The 24752-nt window shown below is 47.0% G+C and overlaps 1 protein-coding gene across 6 annotated transcripts in view; it reads right to left on the bottom strand.

Moving 5' to 3' along the window:
• rec8b (REC8 meiotic recombination protein b) overlaps window positions 1-24752 on the bottom strand; it is a 139819-nt gene that overhangs the window by 83767 nt on the left and 31300 nt on the right. For all 6 annotated transcript variants that reach the window (XR_011347731.1, XR_011347732.1, XR_011347733.1 and 3 more), the window contains 6 exons: window positions 23340-23425; window positions 21269-21375; window positions 12316-12462; window positions 5489-5555; window positions 4232-4335; window positions 1183-1231 (listed from right to left, as the gene is read on the bottom strand). Coding sequence is in view for 3 of the 6 variants with exons in the window: in XM_069907591.1 (XP_069763692.1) it covers window positions 1183-1231; window positions 4232-4335; window positions 5489-5555; window positions 12316-12462; window positions 21269-21375; window positions 23340-23425 (560 nt within the window). In the remaining 3 variants the exon portion in view is untranslated. The remainder of the gene's footprint in view (window positions 1-1182; window positions 1232-4231; window positions 4336-5488; window positions 5556-12315; window positions 12463-21268; window positions 21376-23339; window positions 23426-24752) is intronic.

Genomic DNA, 24752 nt, shown 5'->3' with positions numbered 1-24752 from the left:
GGTACGTATTGCATACCCGCAGAAGGAGGGGGTGCTGCCTGGTGGGTGCGCTCCTCGGGGCCCCTGTGTGCGCAAGGTCCCAGATGGAGACCGTTTCCTGGTGCCCATCAGAGTAAGCTACATACTTGTATTGGGGGTTCGCATGGAGGTGTTGAACCCTTTCGACCAGGAGTTGGTTTTATACCCCCTCACATGCTTTCATAGCAGGACCGGCCCTGAATACATCAGCCAGGAGGGTAAGTTTGCAGGTGACGTTAAGATTGGAGATATTATGGACAGCAAATAAGTTTTCAAAGCTTGCAGAGGGATCTGGACCAAATGGAAAAATGGGCTGAAAAGTGGCAGATAGAATTTAATGCAGACAAGTGTGAGGTGTTGTATTGGGAAGGGTTGTAGCTGTCACATGATAGTACTGCTCTCACCAAGTTGGAGGAAACACCATCTGCCAGCCCTACCCATTAGTGCACACCTTGCCATTGGGTCCATGTAAATTACCTGGACTGGTCTCTCCAGCCTGTCTGTACTTGGCCTTGGGCCAGTGGCTGTTGTAAATAGATTCACCTTCCTGGCACCAACCCATGTGCATCCTGCTAACAACCTGGGCTGGACACCCAGCCGTCTAGCCTCTTTGTCAGCTTGGGACCACCCTGCTTCACTCAAAGCTTAGAAACGTGGAAGGACACTGGAGAAATTGTTGGTAAGATTGCGCTGTTTTAAAGGGTTGGGAGCATTTAATTAGTGATCTTAAATAGCATAAAGCTGTTCCTGCACTGAATCAAGGGCATAGTAGTGATTTTTTTTCCTTTATTATTGTATCTGCCCATTTAATTGTATGTGTGTATGTGTATGCACTGTTCCCATAAAAGTTTCCCATGTTTGTTATTAATTGTACATGTATATTTTAGTGCTGCTATTTACTTTTTCCCACAATCACTATTAAACTGTTCATGTTGATCCATTGCCACTACTATTTTCTCACGGCCACCATTAAGTGTGTGTGTGTACATTCTCCAAAGTTTTGCCTTCTAAAGGTAAAATCATTTACTATCAAAACTGTGTATCTAGAGTCCTTGCCTTTGAGACCTACCAAATCTGTTTCCTCACTCACAACAGGTGTTGCATTTTGGAAGGACAAACCAAGAAAGGAGAACACGGTGAATGGTAGAGCACAGTGACACTTACCTGTCAAAGTCAGCTGTGGGATGCTTGGTTCCAGGGTCTCCCGCAGAACCTGGAATGAAGGGAAAATTGTGAGGTTAGTGATGGGATTGAGGGGCTTGTGGGGTTGCAACCTTTCGTTTCAATGATTTATCGTACAAGTTCAGGTTTAGTGCACAAAAAGTGCTGGAGAAACTCAACTGGTCAGGCAGCATCCAGAGGAATTAAAAGAATATTTTGGGTCTGAACCCTTGATCAGGAGTGTGGAACAACAGAAAAACTGAATACAAAAGGTGGGATATTGGGATATTGGTCCCTCTCCAGTTCAGGTGCAGCCCATCCTTTTTGTAAAGGTCAGACCTTCCCTAGAAGATTCATATGATCCACAAATCTGCATTCGTGCCACCTGCTCTAACTCTTCAGCCATGTATTTAGGCTCTTTCAAGTGGCCAGTATACCCCGATGTAAAGCCGCATATTCTACCCCTATGCAGATATCTGGAGGCCACCTGAAAGAGCCTCCGAGGCGCACTTTCTAACCCTCCTCCCAGAGGGATAATTGCTGGAGCACTGAAGTCCCCCTAGGCACCTGAATGCAGGCCCCCTGAAAGTGGCTGGTTCCTGACAGCCCACCTCCCCAGTGCCCCTGCCCCCTGGCGCAGGATGCCCCGGTCCCGCACCGGCAGCTCCTGTCCCAACATCTGCTGCTTGCTGCCCCTGCCCTGATGTCTGCCGCCTGCCGCCCCTGCCCTGACATCCCTCGCTGGCCACCCCTGCCCTGTCGTCCCATGCTGGCTGCCCCTGCCCTAATGTCCTGAAGGGACAGGAGCCGGAGTGCGCTCTGAGACACCTCTCCTACAGCTGACCCTTTCAGGTGGACAGCGCAGCACTCAGGGCTGCCACATGAATGACCATTCCATAGGTCTGCATCAGCTTCTGCAGGCGCATTCTTGGTGGAGAATGCACCTGAAAGCGACTTTTGTCTACCACAACTTCCTAGTCCTACCTTCACCTGGAACTTGGCACAGACAGCAACCCCGAGATTACCACCCTTGAGGTCTTGCTTTTCAGCTTCTTTCCTAACTCCCTTCATTCCCTCCTCAGTATTGTTAAGAGCCCACATGACCCCAATGATAGAAATTCACCAAGACAAATGGTTACTTAAACAAAAGCTGCTTTTAATTATCTTTAAACATGAAAACAGGATTAAACTTTAACTTATTACTATTAATTTAACCTAACTTAACCCTATTAATTTAACCTAACTTAACCCCCTTCTAATTCTAAGCATACATGTAGGTAATATGTGTTTAAGTTCAGAAAAGTTCCTTGATTCACAGTCCAATCTCATCTTTCACCCCTTCAAGCTCACCGGCATTAGGCAACTCCTACATTGTGCACAGAATTTAACATTCATGAATTTCACCAGGCTTCTTGTCGTTTTTCAGAGAGAGATTTTTTGCTCATTGTACACCCACAACTGATTCCTTCTGAACAGCCACGTCAGTACCTTGCCGAAGAAACTTGCACCATTAGGGTTTTCCAGATGATAACCTCTTTCTTTCAGGTCACCACAGAGATCCTTTTCTGTTTCTCTTATTTCAAGGGAATCATTATACAGCCAGCCACCTCCTCTTGTATGGACCACAAAGGCTTTGACCAGGCTGAACTAAGAACTCACAACCTGTCTTCAAAATGGGATTTGTCCACAAGCTTGCCAGCTTGTCCTGTTCCAGTCCCAGCTGCTGCTGAACTGTAGAACTGAATTTTCTCTCTCTCTCTCTCTCACTCAGAGAAAACCACATGAACCTTTTAGAACAGCCAACTGCACTCAGACAAAACTGCTTTTCCAAAACAATAATCCATTACTCCACATCACATCGAATTAAAACCTATCTGTGAAGTCCTTATCGGCATCCTTCAAAGTTTTTGCAAAGGCACCCGGAGCCGGGCCTGTCTGGCTTGAACAGAGCTCTGGCATTTTAAATGAGATCTGTTTTGAAGGGTTTGTACATGACATACACAAAATACCTGCTACAATTGATCTCCTTTAAGACATATCCATATACAATATAAAATGTAACTTAATGTGTCATCGTATTAATTGTCTCTTTTAATGTAATTCAATTAGTTTTCTATTAGGAGTCTGTGAACGTTTGTACCGCTGCTGCAAGTAAGAATAAGCAAATCATCCAGTTGAGGTGCAGAGAGGAGCATTTAGGGGAGATGTCAAGGATTGGGGTTTTTTTACACAGAGAGAGGGGGGTGTCTGGAATGGTGTGGTGATGGAGGCTGGTATAGTAGGGACATTTAAAATACTCAGGCACATGGATCCAAATAAATAGAGGGTGCTATGTGTGAGGTAGTGAAGGATTAGATTTTTGAATAGATGATGTATCGGTTAGTGCAACAGCTCTACAGTGTTAACAATTGGGACCGGGGTTCGAATCCCACGCTGTCTGTAAGGAGTTTGTATGTTCTCCCTGTGTCTGTGTGGAATTTCCGCAGGAGCCCTGGTTACCTCCCACCATTCAAAATGGACCGGGTTGTAGGTTAATTAGGTGTAAATTGGATTGCACAGACTCGTGGGCTGAAATGGCCTGTTTTGGTGCTGTATGTCTAAATTCAAATTTAGATTTTAAAATTTTAAAAATAGGTCAGCATAACATGTCTGACTCAAAGGAGATTAATCTGAACAGATGCAGGGCAAATTAGGTAATTTTCTCGTGAGGGGAAATCACGAATAGGTTGGTGGGGGAGACGAGTCCCTATTTGAAAACAAGGAGGTCACCTCGTCATGATGGCGATGAGGGGAAGTGTTTTTCTATTTCAGAGGGTGGGGTGGTTGTAGGAACTCTTTAAAAGGGAAAGGGTGAGGTGGAGTCTGTTTGTGAGTCTGAGAGAGAGAAACAGGTTCTTTGCGATCTGTGGGGAGGGGAAGCAGGGGAGGGTGAAAGGTTTTCTGAGGACGATGTGAATGTGGGGATGTGGGTCTTTTCAGTCGATTGTGATCTTGTGGAGAAGGGAAACAGGTGAGGAAGGGCATAGTGGCCTCCTCATGTGTAATTTCTCACCTCCAACTCAACAACCTCCAGCTTGCGCCTGGCACTGTAATCCACAGGCTCGATGCTTGTGCACCTTGACCACAGGTGTCGAAGTTCAGGGGCTGTCCAAAGTTCTGTGGGAAAGAAATTGCATAGGTTTCCATCAGTGAGGAGGGGTGGGAGCCAAGCTCAGCCACGGAGAGCTAGGATGAAGGACAACGTGAACAGGGTTAGTAGGTTGGGAAGTCACTGAGGGTCAATGGATCATAGAAACATGCATGGATCAGTGGGTGATGGGGGTCAGTAGGTGATTAGGGTGTGGTATGAAATGTGGAGGGTCATTAGTGCACATCACCTAGTGATGACCCTGGCCAGCCCTCTGGCTTACTGTACTATAAAGTCCACCCATGCAGTAGCTCTTCCTTTTTTCCTCTTTGCCACTGAGATGGACACTACTGTGGACAACATCGGAGGAGTCATTTTGTAAGGAGTGCACAACACAGGGATTTGGATCTGCTCTGGAGAAGTCACTGGTAAGGAGTGAACTACACAGGGATCGGAGCAAACTCTGCTGTGGACAACACTGGAGGAGTAGCTGCTAAGGAGTGCACTACACAGGGATCGGGACCTGCTGTGGACAACTCTAGAGGGGTCACTGGTTAAGGAGTACACTACATAGGTATCGGGGTGAAACCTGCTGTGGACAACCATGGAGGGGACACTGGTAAGGTGGGCACGTCACAGGGATCGGGACTGATGTATACTGTTGTAGTTGATGATAGCATCTAAGTAATGGCGGGGTCAGTGGGACATGTGAGGGAAGGTCAGTGGAATATGTGGTGGGGGGATCAATGGGACACGTCAGGGAGGGTCAGTGGGACACATGAGGGGCGCATCAGTGGGACATGTAAGGGGGTTCAGTGGGACACATGGGGGTTCAGGGGGACATGTGGTAGGGGGTCAGTGGGACACTTGAATGGGTCAGTGGGACACGTAAGGGGACTGGGGTGTCTCCACCCAGATGCAGTGGAAGGGGAATCGGGAGGGTGAGGAGAAAGCTTGTCCCACCCTGTACGAACATGGGGATCTGAAGGAAGGGCACGTGCTTTCCTGTGTTGGTCGGAGGACAGGGGTGAGGTGATGGTGTGGGGGGTGGCCAAGGCATCCCATAGGTATCACTGCCTCCCTTCGCCCCACCAGTGGAACAGCAGCCAGTTCTATTTCAAGGAGTGTAGACAAGGTAATGGGGTGGGGGAGGAGGGTTTCCCTCTAGACGACGGGGCTCACCGTGGGTGGTGTTGCAGAACAGAGTCCCGGGCGGTGTCCTCTGCTGACGGGGCAGCTTGATGGGGCGCTGAAAGAGATCATGGTTCCAGTGAAAACAACGTCTTCTTTTCATGGCTTTGCGACCCCGTAGCAGATTCTGACAGTACTGACTCCACAGGCCCAGCTCATTCCCACTCCCACCACCATGTTGGTCCCACTTGTCTCGTTGCATTGGAACATGGAACTTTACAGCACATTCCGGCCCACTTTATTGTGCCGATCTGCATGAACAATATAGCTCTTCTCAACCACATGTTCACATCCATCCATCCCATCCATGGCCAATCCCTTCGCAAGCGAAGATGAACACAATGCCTTGTAGCTTTTTTTAGCTTTAGGCACCGTGTGCCGGAGCAAGGACTTGGAGTGCTTGCCCAGAACAAATGCCTCTCTCTGGGTCCCACGCCACTGAGCCTGGTGGAATGCGAGGCACGACAGCCAGAGTGACGCGGGATTGCCCCGCAGTGATCTGTTTCAGGACCGTGCTCTCTGGCTGTTGTCCTTATGGATCCTTCACCCACCGAGTATGCTGCTGCAGACCACTATGGAAACTGTTTCCCACGCTCTGTCACAGCTGCCAGCCCCTGCTGCCAGATTGACATGCCATTTGCCCATAGCTGGGACCCTTTCCAGATACTGACAGCTGGGTGACCCGAGCCCAGGGATTTGAAGTCAGAATTGCCTTCTCCTCACCTTTGCCTAAAGAGGCTTTTCCCACAAGGCAGTGGGTGGGATCCAAGACAGGTCTTCCAGAACGCCCCAGTGCAGCTGCAGGACGCTGCTGACTCCCTGGTGTTGATCCAGTTCGGGTTGGCCAGGCTGCCGATGGCGAAGATGTAACTGGGCTAGCTACAACCCATTCATTTATTCTTTATTTTTGAAAATTTTACACACTCAAACAACAAACATCACAGGGAATCAATCCTTCCCTTTTACAGATCAATTTATATCGTCCTTCCCCCCCCCCCCTCCCTATCTCCTCCTTCTCACCCCAACTTTGCAAAGACAGAGACAATTACTAAAAATAAAAAGGCAAATACATTTTTTTTAAAAGGAGGGTGCCAGCCATACCTCTGGCTTATTTTCTCATTCTTAAAATTCCTGGGCTTATGACCCTATTGTCCAGTTTCCTTTCAAGAGAGGCATTGGGAAGGTTGATCACACTTGCACCTCAATGTAATGCAAGTATGGCTGCAACACTATTACAAGCTTGTCGTGTCTCCCTCTTAAATCATAGGTAATTGTCTCCAGGGGAACACAGCTCTGCATCTCTGTGTTCCATTGTACTGTACTTAGTTGGGATTCAAATTTCCAGGTAACCGTTATGCACTTTCTGGCCACCGCTAAGGCAACTTTTTCAAATTGAATTTGGTGTTTGGACAACCTCAGACGTGAGTCTGATAAAAGGGGATTAAATATCTGGGGATAAGGGTGGGCAGACGTGAGTCCATAATATTCCCCAACAGAAATACTGCTAGATCCTGTTGATATTCCATCCCTATAATTTTTTCCAAAATGTCCCTTAACTCTACCAAAAAGGTCTCACCTTGGTGCATAGGCAGGTTGAGTGCACAAAGGTTCCTGTCTCTACGTCGCATCTAAAACACAATTCTGAGATTTCTGGTTTAACCTTGTGTAATTTTTGTGGTGTAAGTTACAGCTGGTGTGGGCAGTTGTATACAACACCCTATATCTGGCATTAATGACTGCTGACATGCTGTCCCGACCTAGGTTGGATCACATCGTTCGTGAATTGTTGTTCCTAAGTCTGACTCCCATCTTTGCCTTGATTTGTGGAGACCTGTTTTCGGGCCTTCATTTTGGAACAGGAGATGCATAGCAGAGATAAAAATTAGAGCCTCCATGTCACTACATAGCAGCAGAGCCATAGATGGGCCTAATTGTCCATCAGTAAAGATCTTAATTGAAGATAGCAGAAGAAGGGTCTTACTGATAAATCAAATTTGTTTTGTAATTGCTCGGATGATATGAGTTTCCCCCTCTCATAACTGTCCTCGATACACTTGATTCCTTTCAGGCATCAGGTGCCCAGGATCTTATTACCCATGGTCATAGGAATTAATTTATTCTGGGTTAGGGGTGTTTTGAGGGACAGCCCCACTTTTAACTGGATAATCTGGTTTATCTTTTGCCACATTTGAGTTATGTGCTTTAATATAGGGCTGTCTATTATTTGGATTATTAATTTAGTATCCCATTTATATCTAATTTCTCCTGCTATCTTCTCCCCTTCCATGTATAGACCAATTTGTGCCTAGGACAGTGTATGGTCCTCCTCAAAGAGTGATGTGATAAACCTCAACTGGGCTTCCAAATAGTATTTTTTGAAGTCTGGGAGCCTCATTTCTCCCAAACTGTAATCCTGTCAATTTCTCTATGGAGATTCTAGCTACCTTATTCCTCCAAAGAAACGATCTCACACATCCATTAAATGTCTTAAAGAAACTCTGGGCAATGGCATGGGCAAAGATTGTAAAAGATATTGTAATCTTGGCATCACATTCATATTAATGCAATTAACCCTGCCCATCAACATTCTGGTCAGGTTTGTCCATCTGTGTAGGTTCTCCTCAATCTTCCTAAGCAGGGGAAGATAATTCAGTTTATATAGATTTTTGCCCACCCTTATCCCCAGATATTTAATCCCCTTTTGTGGCCACTTGAACTTACTTATCTTGCTGATATTTCTCTTAATCCCTTTGTGTTCGTGGCATTATTTCATTCTTATCATAATTGATTTTATATCCTGAGATATTACCATAATCCTCCAGTATGGTCTGTAACCTGGCCAATGACCCTACCTGCTCTTTCAAATATGTTAACATATCATCCATAAATAAATTAATTTTGTGCTCTTCCTGGCCAACTCTAATTCCTTTAATGCCTGGATCCTAGTGAATGGCTTCCGCTAATGGTTCACAAGCTAATATAAATAGTGCCAGGGACAGTGGACAACCCTGTCTACTAGACCTGGTCAGTGGGAAAGATGAAGATATTTGCCTGCTGGTAACAATCTTAGCCTTAGGTTTATGGTTTAGTGACTTAACCCAATTTATGAATGATTGTCCCAACCCAAATTTTTCCAACACTTTACCTGAGAAGTCCCACTCCAATCTATCAAAAGCTTTTTTCTGTGTCTAGTGCCACGGCTATACTTGGGTTTGCCTTGATTGTGCCAGATATATTATATTAAGTAGCCTACTTAGGTTGTCTATCAAATGTCTTTTCTGCATGAACCCCACCCGATTTGGATTTATTAACTTTGGAAAATACCAAGCCAATCTGTTTGCCAGAGCCTTGGCTATTATATTATAATCTGTGTCCAGAAGTGAGATTGATCCTTAGGAAGACAATTTTAATCAGTCTTTATCCTTTTCAAGAATTACCGTAATGATTGCCATTGAAAAAGACTCTAGAAGATTATGAGTCTCAGCTGCCTATTCCACCACATTCATGAACAGTGATATCAAAAGGTCTTTAAGTTCTGTATAGAATTCTGGGGTGAACCTATCCTCTCCTGGAGATTTGTTAATTTGTAGCAAGCTCAGTGCATTTACTATTTCTTCCTTGGGCTCTAAGTAACCATTTATTCTTACATTCACAAGCCTGTCTCAGAGTCTTTAAATGTTCTTATGTACTCATGTTGGGCCCTGTCCCATAACACAGACGCTGGGGATGGGGGTCAGACAATGTGAAGATCCCTCCGTACCATTCCATTTCACTTTCCCAAGACATGTCAGACACAGAGTGAAATGCACTTCCCCTTCACCCGCTCCCCCAGGGTCAGGCAGTGGGTGAAGCTCCCTTGCACTTTCCCACCCCATTCTCCCTGAGGATGAGGTCAGACACAGAGTGAAGCTCCTTTTGTATGTCCTGTAGCAGACTCCCCAGGGTTAGACATAGAGTGTAGCTCCCTCCCATCGTCTCATCATACACTCCCTGAGGATGAGGTCAGACACAGAATGAAGCTCCCTTGGTACGTCCTGTCACAGACTCCCCAGGGTCAGACTCAGAATTAAGCCATGGTCTGCATTGCTGGTAGGACAGAGAAATATAAACAATGTCAACACTGACTCAGGATCCAAATCGAAAGGAGTTTTTGTGTGAGTGATGTGGGAGTATTGGCAGAACTTTTGTCAAGGAGTTTGCTGTTTGAGTTTGCTGCTCAGCTGTTTCCAACAAGGCAGCTCAAGTAATCAGCTGACAGTTTGCTAGGGTGGATTTACACCAGTGCAAGTCTCTTGTCTAATTTGCTTGTTAAAATTTATTGACTCCACCAGCGGTTCCTCAGTGATGAACCTTGGGAGTCATTTGTCGACAAATTTTTGGTGGCTTTTCGAAGTCATGAGAGCCTCGGTTTGACCTTTGAAGAGTTGGAGGATTGCCATGGAGCCAACTTGTGAAATGCCCAGAGATTTCTGTACATCACTCCCATCATCAAGATAAAGGACCCACACCTCAGACTCTCATTTTGCCGTGGGGAATGTGGGTAGTGTGCTCTGAGGAGGATGGAGTTAGCATGGTTTTTATAGTGGTCTGCTTTGTTTATTTTTTTGTAAATATGTCAGACCTTTCTTCCAATAGACCTGGGACCTATGACCCCTATGGCTGCGAATTCTTTCATATATCACTAGAAGATGAGAATGCAGTCAAGATGCTTGTCCCCAACTATTAGAGTTGGAAAATGCATAAAAGCAATGGTGGGGATCATTGGAACCTTGACCATTACAGCAAGTGTGAAAATTTATCTCTGAATAGGGTAAGTGGTGGGCTGTTGTAAGTTGAGTTGATTCACAGACTCACCAGCCATCAGTCACTTCAGTGGCTTGGTTGATAACGTGTTACACGTACATAAGGAGTATGTGAAGTTGCAATCTCTGCTCTTAAAGGGGTTGCTCCTCGAGTTCTGGCTCCATGCTCCTGATCTTTGGGCATCTAGTATGGAGAGAGGGGAGGGTAGTTTGAGGGCTATCCTCATTGATCTGGTGTTGGGCCTGCCCAAGATGGCCATCCTTGGCATCAGACAGCAGGCTGACAAGGGTTCAGCTCAGGCTGACTGCCTGCCTTTCTTCCGAGGTTACATGTATCCCTATATCCCTTGGAAAGTGGTCAAAGGCACCTTGAAGAGTTTCTGGTAAAGGTGGACTCCCCAAGGGTTTGACAATATTGTTGGCAGAGATGATGATGTTTTAATTTGAACCTATGTTCTGTGTGCATAGTCTAAATTGAAGAATAATGCAGCACTTAGAATTATATAACACTACAGTACAGAAACAGGCCTTCTAGACTGTACCGAACCATTTTCTTTGACTTGCTGACTGCATCTAGTCTATAGCCCTCCATACCTCTCCCATACATGTACCTGTCCAAATTCTTAAATGTTAAAAATAAGCCCACATTCACCACTTCAGCTGGCACCTCATTCCACACTCCCATCACTCTGTGTGTAGAAGTTCCCCCTCATGTTCCCCTAAACATCTCCCCTTTCACTTTTAACACATGTCCTCTGGTTTGTATCTCACCTATCCTCAATGGAAAAAAGCCTATCTATACTCTGTCTCTCCCCCTCATAATTTTAAATACCTCTATCAATTCTCACCTCATTCTTCTACTCTCTAGAGAATAAAGTCCTAACCTGTTTAACCTTTTCTTGTAACTCAGTTCCTGAAATCCAGGCAACATCCTAATAAATATTCTCTGCACCCTTCCTATCTTATTTGATATCTTTCCTGTAGTTGGGTGATCAAAACTATACACATTACTCCAAATTTGGCCTCACCAATATCTTATACCACTTTACCATAAAATCCCAATCCTATATTCAATATGTTGATTTATGAAGGCAAATATGCCTCAGAGCTTGCTTTACACACCTATTCACCCGTGACACCACTTTCAGGGCATTATGTATCTATATTCCCAGATCCTTCTGTTCTATCACACTTCTCAGTGCCCGGCCATTCACCGTGTATGTCCTTTCTTGGTTTGTCCTTCCAAAATGCAACACCTCACACTTGTCTGCATTAAATTCCATCTGCTATTTTTCAGCCCATTTTTCTAGATGGTCCCAATCCCCCTGCAAGCTTTGAAAATATTCATTGTCCACAATGACTTCAGTCTTAGTGTCATCTGCAAACTTGCTGATCCAAGTTACCTCATTATCCTCCAGATCACTGATATAGATGGCAAACATCAATGGTCCCAGCACCAATTCCTGGAGCACATCAGTAGTCACAGGCCTCCAGAATGAGAAGCAATCATACACCACTACTCTCTGGCTTCTTCCATCCAGCCATTATCAAATTCAGTTCAATATTTCACCTTGACTAACCTCCCATGTGGGATCTTAAAAAGTTCCTTTCCTTCAGCAACTTTACTGGTAATCTCCTTGAAAAACTCTTTAAGATTGATTAAATACAATGCACCATGCACAAAGCCATGTTGATTATCTCTAATCAGTCCCTGGCTATCCCAGTAATTTTATATCCGATCTCTTAGAACACCCTCCATTAATTTACCTATTACTGACGTCAGGCTCACTGGCCTATAATTTACAGGGTTACTTTTGAAGCCTTTTTTAAACAACGGAGTGTGAGCTACCCACTCCCCCAGGGTCACGGTCAGACACAGGGTGGAGCTCCCTCCACCATCCCATCACACTCCCTCAGAGACAGGGTCAGACACAGGTTTGATCACAAATGGAAGCAGTTTCGTTCCTCAGGTTGAGCCAACCGATTGGATGAGTTTCAGATGAACAATTAACTCACGAATGGAACACAATGGATGTCAGCTGTCTGCATCAGCTCCTGCATCTCTTCCCGTGGGATCTGGACAGTCAGGTCAATGAGCTGTCCCCTTCGCCGTTTGCGTCTCGGGATAACCAGTGGAAGTACAGGGATCTCAGGCAACACGAGCTGGGGCAGGAGACCAGAGCAGAAATGTCATTAGCGTGTGTGTCTGTGCGTGTGTCTGTGCGTGTGTCTGTGCGTGTGTCTGTGCGTGTGTCTGTGCGTGTGTCTGTGCGTGTGTCTGTGCGTGTGTCTGTGCGTGTGTCTGTGCGTGTGTCTGTGCGTGTGTCTGTGCGTGTGTCTGTGCGTGTGTCTGTGCGTGTGTCTGTGCGTGTGTCTGTGCGTGTGTCTGTGCGTGTGTCTGTGCGTGTGTCTGTGCGTGTGTCTGTGCGTGTGTCTGTGCGTGTGTCTGTGCGTGTGTCTGTGCGTGTGTCTGTGCGTGTGTCTGTGCGTGTGTCTGTGCGTGTGTCTGTGCGTGTGTCTGTGCGTGTGTCTGTGCGTGTGTCTGTGCGTGTGTCTGTGCGTGTGTCTGTGCGTGTGTCTGTGCGTGTGTCTGTGCGTGTGTCTGTGCGTGTGTCTGTGCGTGTGTCTGTGCGTGTGTCTGTGCGTGTGTCTGTGCGTGTGTCTGTGCGTGTGTCTGTGCGTGTGTCTGTGCGTGTGTCTGTGCGTGTGTCTGTGCGTGTGTCTGTGCGTGTGTCTGTGCGTGTGTCTGTGCGTGTGTCTGTGCGTGTGTCTGTGCGTGTGTCTGTGCGTGTGTCTGTGCGTGTGTCTGTGCGTGTGTCTGTGCGTGTGTCTGTGCGTGTGTCTGTGCGTGTGTCTGTGCGTGTGTCTGTGCGTGTGTCTGTGCGTGTGTCTGTGCGTGTGTCTGTGCGTGTGTCTGTGCGTGTGTCTGTGCGTGTGTCTGTGCGTGTGTCTGTGCGTGTGTCTGTGCGTGTGTCTGTGCGTGTGTCTGTGCGTGTGTCTGTGCGTGTGTCTGTGCGTGTGTCTGTGCGTGTGTCTGTGCGTGTGTCTGTGCGTGTGTCTGTGCGTGTGTCTGTGCGTGTGTCTGTGCGTGTGTCTGTGCGTGTGTCTGTGCGTGTGTCTGTGCGTGTGTCTGTGCGTGTGTCTGTGCGTGTGTCTGTGCGTGTGTCTGTGCGTGTGTCTGTGCGTGAGTCTGTGCGTGAGTCTGTGCGTGAGTCTGTGCGTGAGTCTGTGCGTGAGTCTGTGCGTGAGTCTGTGCGTGAGTCTGTGCGTGAGTCTGTGCGTGAGTCTGTGCGTGAGTCTGTGCGTGAGTCTGTGCGTGAGTCTGTGCGTGAGTCTGTGCGTGAGTCTGTGCGTGAGTCTGTGCGTGAGTCTGTGCGTGAGTCTGTGCGTGAGTCTGTGCGTGAGTCTGTGCGTGAGTCTGTGCGTGAGTCTGTGCGTGAGTCTGTGCGTGTGTCTGTGCGTGTGTCTGTGCGTGTGTCTGTGCGTGTGTCTGTGCGTGTGTCTGTGCGTGTGTCTGTGCGTGTGTCTGTGCGTGTGTCTGTGCGTGTGTCTGTGCGTGTGTCTGTGCGTGTGTCTGTGCGTGTGTCTGTGCGTGTGTCTGTGCGTGTGTCTGTGCGTGTGTCTGTGCGTGTGTCTGTGCGTGTGTCTGTGCGTGTGTCTGTGCGTGTGTCTGTGCGTGTGTCTGTGCGTGTGTCTGTGCGTGTGTCTGTGCGTGTGTCTGTGCGTGTGTCTGTGCGTGAGTCTGTGCGTGAGTCTGTGCGTGAGTCTGTGCGTGAGTCTGTGCGTGTGTCTGTGCGTGTGTCTGTGCGTGTGTCTGTGCGTGTGTCTGTGCGTGTGTCTGTGCGTGTGTCTGTGCGTGTGTCTGTGCGTGTGTCTGTGCGTGTGTCTGTGCGTGTGTCTGTGCGTGTGTCTGTGCGTGTGTCTGTGCGTGTGTCTGTGCGTGTGTCTGTGCGTGTGTCTGTGCGTGTGTCTGTGCGTGTGTCTGTGCGTGTGTCTGTGCGTGTGTCTGTGCGTGTGTCTGTGCGTGTGTCTGTGCGTGTGTCTGTGCGTGTGTCTGTGCGTGTGTCTGTGCGTGTGTCTGTGCGTGTGTCTGTGCGTGTGTCTGTGCGTGTGTCTGTGCGTGTGTCTGTGCGTGTGTCTGTGCGTGTGTCTGTGCGTGTGTCTGTGCGTGTGTCTGTGCGTGTGTCTGTGCGTGTGTCTGTGCGTGTGTCTGTGCGTGTGTCTGTGCGTGTGTCTGTGCGTGTGTCTGTGCGTGTGTCTGTGCGTGTGTCTGTGCGTGTGTCTGTGCGTGTGTCTGTGCGTGTGTCTGTGCGTGTGTCTGTGCGTGTGTCTGTGCGTGTGTCTGTGCGTGTGTCTGTGCGTGTGTCTGTGCGTGTGTCTGTGCGTGTGTCTGTGCGTGTGTCTGTGCGTGTGTCTGTGCGTGTGTCTGTGCGTGTGTCTGTGCGTGTGTCTGTGCGTGTGTCTGTGCGTGTGTCTGTGCGTGTGTCTGTGCGTGTGTCTGTGCGTGTGTCTGTGCGTGTGTCTGTGCGTGTGTCTGTGCGTGTGTCTGTGCGTGTGTCTGTGCGTGTGTCTGTGCGTGTGTCTGTGCGTGTGTCTGTGCGTGTGTCTGTGCGTGTGTCTGTGCGTGTGTCTGTGCGTGTGTCTGTGCGTGTGTCTGTGCGTGTGTCTGTGCGTGTGTCTGTGCGTGTGTCTGTGCGTGTGTCTGTGCGTGTGTCTGTGCGTGCTTTTGCTGCGTGGCCTTTCATGTACGTTTATAGACTGTCTGTCCATTTCTATCAGTCTGACCTCATATCACCACTCTGTCTGCTCATTCTTCCTCCGTGCCTCATTCTACCCATCTCCCTGTCCATGAATCCCTCTGTCTCCTTCTCCATTTCCTTTTCCCATCTCCCTCTCCTCATCTCCCTAACCCCACTACATCTCCTCTCCCTCAAAATATCTCTTCCTCTCCTTCATCCTGTCAATCTCTCCCCATCTCCCCTTTGCCTGTCTCTCACTGTCCCTTTTTTCCTGTCTCTCCCCATCTCTCGCTTCCTGATTCTCTCTCTGTCTTTCTCTCCTGCTGTCCCTCTCTCCATCTTTCTCTCTTTCGATCACTCTCCATCTGTCTCTTGCTCTTTTCCTTCTCACTAATCTGTCTCTGTCTCTCTCTCTCTCTCTCTCTCTCTCTCTCCCTGTCCCTCGCCATCAGGTAACATTGAAGCTACAAAGCCCTCCATAAGGTTTGAGACAAAGACACTTTTTCCTTTATTTGCCCTTGTGCTTCACAGTTTAAAGTTTGAAATCAAACAATTCACGTGTGATTAAAGTGCACATTCCAGAAATTATTCAAGGTTATTTGTATACATTTTGGTTTGATCATATAGAAATTACAATGCATTGTGTGCTTAGTCCCCTTATTTAAGGGTACTATAAGGTCTAAAGGCTGTGTTCGGCCCCTCACCCCAAGTCCAAAGCCCGCTGCGCAGCTCAGACGGCAAAGTCCTCCTCAGTGACAAGATCTCCATCCTCAACCGATGTCAGAACACCTCCAATCTCTTTTCAGTGCCAACCGCTCAGTCCAAGAATCCGCCCTGCTCCAGCTCCCTCAACAGCCTTTAAGGCTAGAGCTGGTTGAGGTCCTCACCCGGGAAGAGACATGTAAGACAAATGAACAACTGAAAAGTGGCAAAGCAGCAGGTATGGATGGAATCCCCCCCCCAGAGGTCTGGAAGGCTGGCGGCAAATCTCTTCATGCCAAACTGCATGAGTTTTTCAAGCTCTGCTGGGACCAAGGAAAGCTGCCTCAGGACCTTCGTGATGCCATCATCATCACCCTGTACAAAAACAAAGGCGAGAAATCGGACTGCTCAAACTACAGGGGAATCACGCTGCTCTCCATTGCAGGCAAAATCTTCGCTAGAATTCTCCTAAATAGAATAATACCTAGTCTCGCCAAAAATGTTCTCCCAGAATCACAGTGCGGCTTTCGCGCAAACAGAGCAACGACTGACATGGTCTTTGCCCTCAGACAGCTCCAAGAAAAGTGCAGAGAACAAAACAAAGGACTCTACATCACCTTTTGTTGACCTCACCAAAGCCTTCGACACCGTGAGTAGGAAAGGGCTTTGGCAAATACTAGAGTGCCTCAGATGCCCCCCCAAAGTTCCTCAACATGGTTATCCAACTGCACAAAAACCAACAAGGTCGGGTCAGATACAGCAATGAGCTCTCCGAACCCTTCTCCATTGACAACAGCGTGAAGCAAGGCTGTGTTCTCACACCAACCCTCTTTTCAATCTTCTTCAGCATGATGCTGAAACAAGCCATGAAAGACCTCAACAATGAAGACGCTGTTTACATCCGGTACCGCACAGATGGCAGTCTCTTCAATCTGAGGCGCCTGCAAGCTCACACCAAGACACAAGAGCAACTTGTCCGTGAACTACTCTTTGCAGACGATGCCGCTTTAGTTGCCCATTCAGAGCCAGCTCTTCAGCTCATGACGTCCTGTTTTGCGGAAACTGCCAAAATGTTTGGCCTGGAAGTCAGCCTGAAGAAAACTGAGGTCCTCCATCAGCCAGCTCCCCACCATGACTACCAGACTCCCCACATCTCCATCGGGTACACAAAACTCAAAATGGTCAACCAGTTTATCTATCTCGGCTGCACCATTTCATCGGATGCAAGGATCGACAACAAGATAGACAACAGACTCGCCAAAGCAAATAACGCCTTTGGAAGACTACACAAAAGAGTCTGGAAAAACAACCAACTGAAAAACCTCACAAAGATTAGCATATACAGTGCCGTTGACATACCCACACTCCTGTTCGGTTCCGAATCATGGGTCTTCTACCGGCATCACCTACGGCTCCTAGAATGCTTCCACCAGCGTTGTCTCCACTCCATCCTCAACATTCATTGGAGCGACTTCATCACCAACATCGAAGTACTCGAGATGGCAGAGGCCAACAGCATTGAATCCACGCTGCTGAAGATCCAACTGCGCTGGGTAGGTCACATCTCCAGAATGGAGGACCATCGCCTTCCCAAGATCGTGTAATATGGCGAGATCTCCACTGGCCACCGAGACAGAGGTGCACCAAAGAAGAGGTACAAGGACTGCCTAAAGAAATCTCTTGGTGCCTGTCACATTGACCACCGCCAGTGGGCTTATATCGCCTCAAACCGTGCATCTTGGCCCCTCACAGTTCAGCGGGCAGCAACCTCCTTTGAAGAAGACCGCAGAGCCCACCTCACTGACAAAAGACAAAGGAGGAAAAACCCAACACCCAACCCCAACCAACCAATTTTCCCTTGCAACCGTGTCTGCCTGTCTCGCATCGAACTTGTCACCCACAAACGAGCCTGCAGCTGACGTGGACAATACCCCTCCATTAATCTTCGTCTGTAAAGCCAAGCCAAAGAAGAATATTCTGGTCATTGCAATGGTATGTATTTTGAAGTATTCATGTTTAGTACTTTGTTGCATGTCCCTTTCATGCAATGACTGCTTGGTCTGTGATTCATTGACATCACCTGGTGCTGAGTATCTTCGCTGATGCTCTGCCAGGCCTCTACTGCAGCCGTCTTCAGCTTCTGCTTGTTTCAGTGGCTTGTCCCCTTAGGTTTTCTCTTCAGCATATGGAAGGCAAACTCAATTGGATTTACATCAGGTGGCTGACTTAGCCATTCAAGAATTTTCCAGTTTTCAGCTTGAAGAATTCCTTTCTAGCAATATGTTTCTGATCATTGTCTTGCTGTAAGATGAAACGTCATCCAATGAGTTTGGAGACATTTACTTGAACTTGAGCAGATGTTTCTATACATCTCAGAATTCATTTTTCTACTGCCATGAGCAGTTACTTCATTAATGAAGGTAAATGTGCCAGTACCTGTAGCAGCCATACATGCCCAGGCCATAACACCCCACCACCATGTTTTACAGATGAGGTGGTATGCTTTGGATCTTGGGTAGTTCCTTTACACCACCACACCTTGTTCTGATACAGGTTAATCTTAGTCTCATCTATCCACAAGACTTTTCCAGAATTCTACAAGGTCTTTTCAAAACTTCTTGGCAAACTGTAATCTGGCCATTCTGTTTCTGTTGCCAGTGAGTGGTTTGCATGTTGCAGTGCAACCTCTGTATTTCTGTTCATGAAGTTTTCTGCAAACTGTTTTTATTGACACATTCACACCTGCCTCCTGAAGAGTGTTTCTGATCTGTTGAACAGGCGTTTCGGGATTTTTCTTCATTATGATAAGAATTCTTCTATCATCAGCAGTGGAGGGTCTTCCTTGACCTACCAGACCTTCCTCGACCTACCGGACCTTCCTCGACCTACCGGACCTTCCTCGACCTACCGGACCTTCCTCGACCTACCGGACCTTCCTCGACCTACCGGACCTTCCTCGACCTGCCGGACCTTCCTCGACCTGCCGGACCTTCCTCGACCTGCCGGACCTTCCTCGACCTACCGGACCTTCCTCGACCTACCGGACCTTCCTCGACCTACCGGACCTTCCTCGACCTACCAGACCCTTTGCCATTACTGAGCTCCCCCAGTACACTCTTCTTAATGATGTTCCCAACAGTTGATTTTGGTAGTCCTAAGGTTTGACCAATGTTTCTTCCTGTTTCATTCTTGTTTTTCAGCCTCATAATGGCTTCTTTGACTATCATTGGTACAACTTTGGTCCGTGTGTTGAAAAATGGCAACTACGGATTCCAAAGGTGACCAAAAGCTTAGAAGCAAGCCTAGCTCTCTTATACCTGCACCAATGAAGCAAAGAACTATAGAGCACTATAGCACAGAAAGCAAGCCATTTGGCCCTTCTAATCTGTGCTGAAAACATCATACCACTAGTCCCACTGACCTCCACCCATTCCAAAACCCTCTAGACCTCTCCCATCCAATTCATTTTTAAAACTTAAGAGTGACCCCACATTTATAACATCAGATGGCAGCTCGTTCCACACTCCCACCACTCTGAGTAAAATTGTTAATCAATTAAATATACCTGAGAAATCACAAACACCTGTGAAGCCAAATGTCCCAATATTATGGTGCCCTGAAATGGGGGAACTATGTATAAAAAGTGCTGTAATTTATACATGGTAAAATCAAAATGTATATAAATAACCTTGAATAAAATCTGGAATGTGCACTTTAATCACATGTAAATGGTTTGATTACAAATTTAAAACTGTGGAGCACAGGGGCAAATGAAGGAAAAAGTCTCTTTGTCCCAAACATTATGGAATGCACTGTATATTAGATTTTAGTAAGATACCACATGTTCAATTCTGGTAACTTCATTGCTGGAAGTATGTGGATGCTATAGAGAGGGTGCAGAGAAGATTTACAATGATATTGCCTGGATTAGAGAGCATGCTTTATGACGATAGGTTGAGTGAACTTGGTCTTTACTCCTTGAAGTATCAGAGGATGAAGGGTGACCTGATAGAGGTGACCTGATAGAGCTTTTTCCCAGGGCTGAAATGGCTAACGTGAGCAGACATAGTTTTAAGATGCTTGCATCCTTAAGTACAGTAAAACCTCGTTAGAACGCGGTAGTTTGGGTCCAAGATTTCATACCACGTTACAGCCGAGTCACGGAACAGATGCATATATGTCAGAGTGCCCACGGATAATCAAACCCAAATATTACCAGTTTTCGAAGGATCCGCTCTCTATAACTAACAATTTCAATGAAATTGAAAAGAAAAGCGCATTCTTTTAATATTCATATTTTAAATTTTAATCAACTTATTTGCAAAGTATGGGGTCCACAGACACCCACGCTGTAAGCGATTCCGCGGATTAACAAATTGCGTTCTTACAAGGTTTCACTGTATGGGGGATGGGGGAGAATGCAAGAAACAGGTTTTGCACAGAGAGTGGTAGTTGCATGGAATGTACTTCTAGCAATGGTGGTGGCAGTGGGTTCAATAGAATCTATTAGAATGGTACATGGAACAGAGAAAAATGGAGGGTTATGCAGGAGAGAGATTCTAGGCAGCTGTAAGAATAGGTTATTATGTTGGCTTAAAAGTTTGGGCTGAAGGGCCTGCACTTTGCTGTAGATTTCCACATTCAATTTTATTTACCATGCTGGTTATCCCGCTTGCTCGGGAGTAGGACTGAAGGAGGTTGGGGGTTGGGGGAGGAATCAGAAGAGAAGGAGGCACATACTGATGAGGTGTCCTTTACATCGGGGAGATGGATACAACTGGGAAATCATGTCATTGAGCACCTTCCCTCTGTTTGCTCCAGCTCCTCACCCTCTTACTCTCCCTCTCCTATCAGAGAGTTAGCCTCTCCCCTGATCCCCTATCTCTGAATTAAATGAGACACAGCAGAGAAAAAAGGCCCTTCCAAAGAGCCCCCACTCCCCCTCTCTAAATACACCTCGGTGACAAATTAAGCTAGCAATCCTTGTCCATCTTTGGGATGTAGGAGGAAACCGTAGCACCCAGGGGAAACCCACGGACAAACACCTTATGGACATCAGTGAATTCAAACCCAACTCACTGTGCTCTAACCCTGCTGCCCATAGTAGAGGCTGATACAAGAACATTTAAAAGACTCTTAGGTATGAGTTTTTCAACTTTTTTACCATTTATATCCACCTATGACGTTGTACCTGTTAGCCTGTGCTCTTCCCCCCTGCCCCTTCCTTCCTCCCCTCCTCACCCCATTCGCTCACCATTTTATTCAGGAATCTGGCTGCATTTTGCTTGTACCTGACAAAGGGCCCACACCTAAAACATTGGTTACCCTTTACTTCCTGTGGATGCTGTGTGAACTGCTGAGTTTCTCCAGCATATTTGTGTTGAGTGACAGGTTTAAGCTATGACTACTTTCTATCCTGGGGGTGGGGAGGAGCTGTGCTCATTTCCTAGGTTCCCTCCCCTCACCACATCCCCCCCTCCCCTCACCACATCCCCCCCTCCCCTCCCTCCTTCTCTTCATTAACCTACCTCCGGACTTGGAACAAGCTCCTGAATCCTTGACAACCCTTCCTCTGGTGAGGTGGGCAGGGAAGGGGGTGCCGGTATCTCCACTTCTTTCTCTGGGGCAACTTCACCTGAGGAAGAGAGGGGAGTGGGGAGGGGGAAGAGGTTTGGGGGGGGAAAGAAGGCAGAACAGCAGACAGGAAAGTCAAGAACATGATGTCCCAAAATCTATGGCAATCCAGGATTCATTCCCCATCATCGTTCAGTTCTGTACAAGGTGAGGGGAGGAACATCTGGGGACATGTCAGGGGTAAGTATTTTCCCCACAGAGAGTACAGGCTGCCTGGAAAGCATTGACAAGGATGGTGGTGGAGGCTAGTATAAGAAAATTTAAAAGACTCTTAGAAAGGCACATGGATGCAAGAAAAATTGAGGGAAGGGTCAGATTATTGAGTTAGTTTGTATAGGATGGCACAACATCGTGGGCCAAAGTGCCTGTACTGTGCTGTAATGCTCTATGTTCTACCCTCACCCACTTCCCGACTCTGTGCTTCCCAATTACAATGTGACTGAAGAGGAGTTCGTTTGGCCCATTTATTCCATTCCATCTCTCTGTTGAGCAATCCAATATTTACTGCTCGCACTGCTCTCCACCTCCATTCATGTTTGGCAGGGTTCAGCCTCACTGAGACTCCCTGGTCCACTCTTCCCTTCCCATCCCTCCCTTAGATACTTCCCATAGTGTGACTGTTGAAACTGCAAACCCACCACCTTGTCCCTCCCTGTTGAACCCACCAGTAGATTGACCAGGTGAGAATGAACTTCACCTTCCCCTTGTCCATCCCAATCGTCTGCGCTCAGAGCAGCCTCCTCTATGCTGGAGGGGCCAAGCGCAGGGTCGGCTTCACCAGAGACCTTACATCTAACATCCTACAGCTGTTAAAGAATTTCATGTATGTTGCATTCTAAAATGTTGTATTACATGACAATATATTACGTGACAATAATGGAACAAAACAAAATAAATAGAAAAACCCAGAGTATTGAGTATCGGAGTTTGGATGTTGTACAAAACATTGCTGAAACCAAATTTGGAGAATTGTCTGCAGTTTTGGTCAATAAGATTGAAAGAGTGCGGAGGAAATTTACAAGGATGTTGCTGTGACTTGAAGAACTGAGTTACAAGAAAAGGTTTGGACTTCATTCCCTGGAGCATAGAAGAATGAGGGGAGATTTGATAAGTATATGAAATTATGAGGGGGTAGAGATAGAATGAATGCAAGCAGGCTTTTCCCACTGAGGTTAGGTGAAATAAAAACTAGAGGACATGGGTTAAGGGTGAAAGAGGAAAAAGTTTATAAGGAACATGAGAGGGAACTTCACACAGAGGATGGTGGGTGTGTGGAATGAGCTGCCAGCTGAAGTAGTGAATGCAGGCTCAATTTTGACATGTAAGAAAAGTTTGGGCAGGTACATAAGTGAAAGTGAATGGAGGGCTATGGTTTGGCTGCAGGTCAGTGGGACCAGGAACAATAATAGTTCAACACAGACTAAGAGGATTGAAGGGCCTGTGGCTCTGCTGTAGTGTTGTTTGGTTCTAATAGATGTATTTGGGGCAGCTTGGGCTCGTGGGCCAGGAGGGCCTGTTTCTATGCCGAACATCTAAATTTAAATGTACACCTTTTCTCTCCATTTTTTTCTCCCATTTCACCAGTGGTTTCCCTATCTCTCCAAACCTCCCACCTTCTGTGTAATCACATCGGCCCCTTCCATAGTTTATACCGGCAGTATCACCCCCTTTTTTACTTTAGCCTCCATCAACTGTTCGAGCTCTCAGCAGCTCCCTCTCGCCTCTTGAGCCCATAGCTGATGCCCTTGGGTCTCACACCAAGATTCCGGCTCCAAATCCCCTGCTGACGTTTAGACCAAACAATTGCTATGCTGTCGGAGGTGCCCAACTTCATCGAATGTAGTGGGAAGGCACCAGGGTATCACAGTGCACTGCCGCTGTTCCGTAGGTAAGAGAAGAAGCTGCCTCAGTTGAGCCTATCCCTGGAAGGGATAGTCTGGAGAACTAACTCATTTTTGGTCTCACCTGGCTGGAGGATGGAGAACTCCAAGGGGGGACCTGCAACCTCTGCCTCCTGTGTAGATATCTCTTCCATCTCCAACTTGGGGACCCTGAAAGACAGAGACAGAGTAAGACCTGGCATAGGAGGAGGAAGAGAGAGAAAAAGGGAAAGGAGGAAGGAAGGTGGGGGGGGGGGGCGGGGGAGACATAGAGGAGACTGCGGATGCTGAAATTTGAGCCAAGCACAGTCCATGGGGGAACTCAAGCGGGCCAAACAGCTCTTCATGGGAGAACAAGAATGATTGACGTTTCCAGCTGAGAACATCTCCACATATCACCTGTACCCTGTAACTGAGTCCCCATGTTCAAGGGTCTCCCACTTGGGGAAACATCTCCACGTCTCAGCTGTATCCTGTAACTTAGTCCCCACATAAGAGGGTCTCTCTCACACCTAGGGAAATATCTCCAACTGGAAGTCCATACAGAGGATTATTAAAACAGCCAAACCAAGATCGGTGTCTTCCCTTCCTCTACCGACAACATTTACTGGGAGAATTGCCTAAATAAGGCTCAAAGAATTATAGAAGACCCTTTCCATCCAGTGCACAACATCATTAACCCACTTCCATCAAGAAAGAGGTACAGGCATATCAAAATGAAGATTGCTTGGCTGGGTAATAGCTTATTCCCACAAACTGTGAGATTGATGAACAGAGTCCTGTAACCATGAAAATCATGAAAAACACCAATATTTGTATTTATTTTGATTATTTCTGTGATAATTCTATACTGTGCTTTTGTGTGTGCAACATGGTTTGGAGAGATTCTGTTTTGTCAGGTCAGATTTATTATCAGATGATAATAAACTTGAAGAGCCATGAGGTAATGTTGCAGTTAGATTAGACTTTAGTTTGATCCCACATGGAATATTATGCTCTGGTCACTTAATTAAAGAAAGGATGTGGATGCCTTAGAGAGGGTGCAGATGAGATTTGCAAGGATGCTGCCTAGATTGGAGAGCATGCTTTATGAGGATAAGATGAATAAACTTGGTCTTCTCTCCTTGAAATGGCAGAGGATGAGGGGTGACCTGATAGAGATGTAAAAGATGAGAGGTATTGATCATGTGGATGGCCAGGGCTGAAATGTCTAACACAACGTTTTAAGGTACTTGGGAGTAGGCAGAAGGGTAAGGGTGTAAGAAGTCATTTTTTTACTGAGTAGTGGGTTCATGGAATGCGCTGCCAGCCATGGTGGCGGAAGCTGGTACAATAGGATCTTTTAAGAGATGATTGGATAAGTGCATGGAACTGAGAAAAAGCAGTTATTAGAGAAGGTTATTAGCTTAGCACAGAATTGTAGGCTGAATGGCCCATACTATTCTGGAGATTTCGGTGTTCATCTTCCACCCTCCTTTCCCCCATAATCTTTAACTCC

The sequence above is a fragment of the Narcine bancroftii genome, chromosome 13 (genome assembly GCF_036971445.1).
Source record: "Narcine bancroftii isolate sNarBan1 chromosome 13, sNarBan1.hap1, whole genome shotgun sequence".
Lineage (NCBI taxonomy): Eukaryota > Metazoa > Chordata > Chondrichthyes > Torpediniformes > Narcinidae > Narcine > Narcine bancroftii.
The sequence above is the reverse complement of the archived record's forward strand: the minus strand, read 5'-3'. Positions and strand labels throughout refer to the sequence as shown.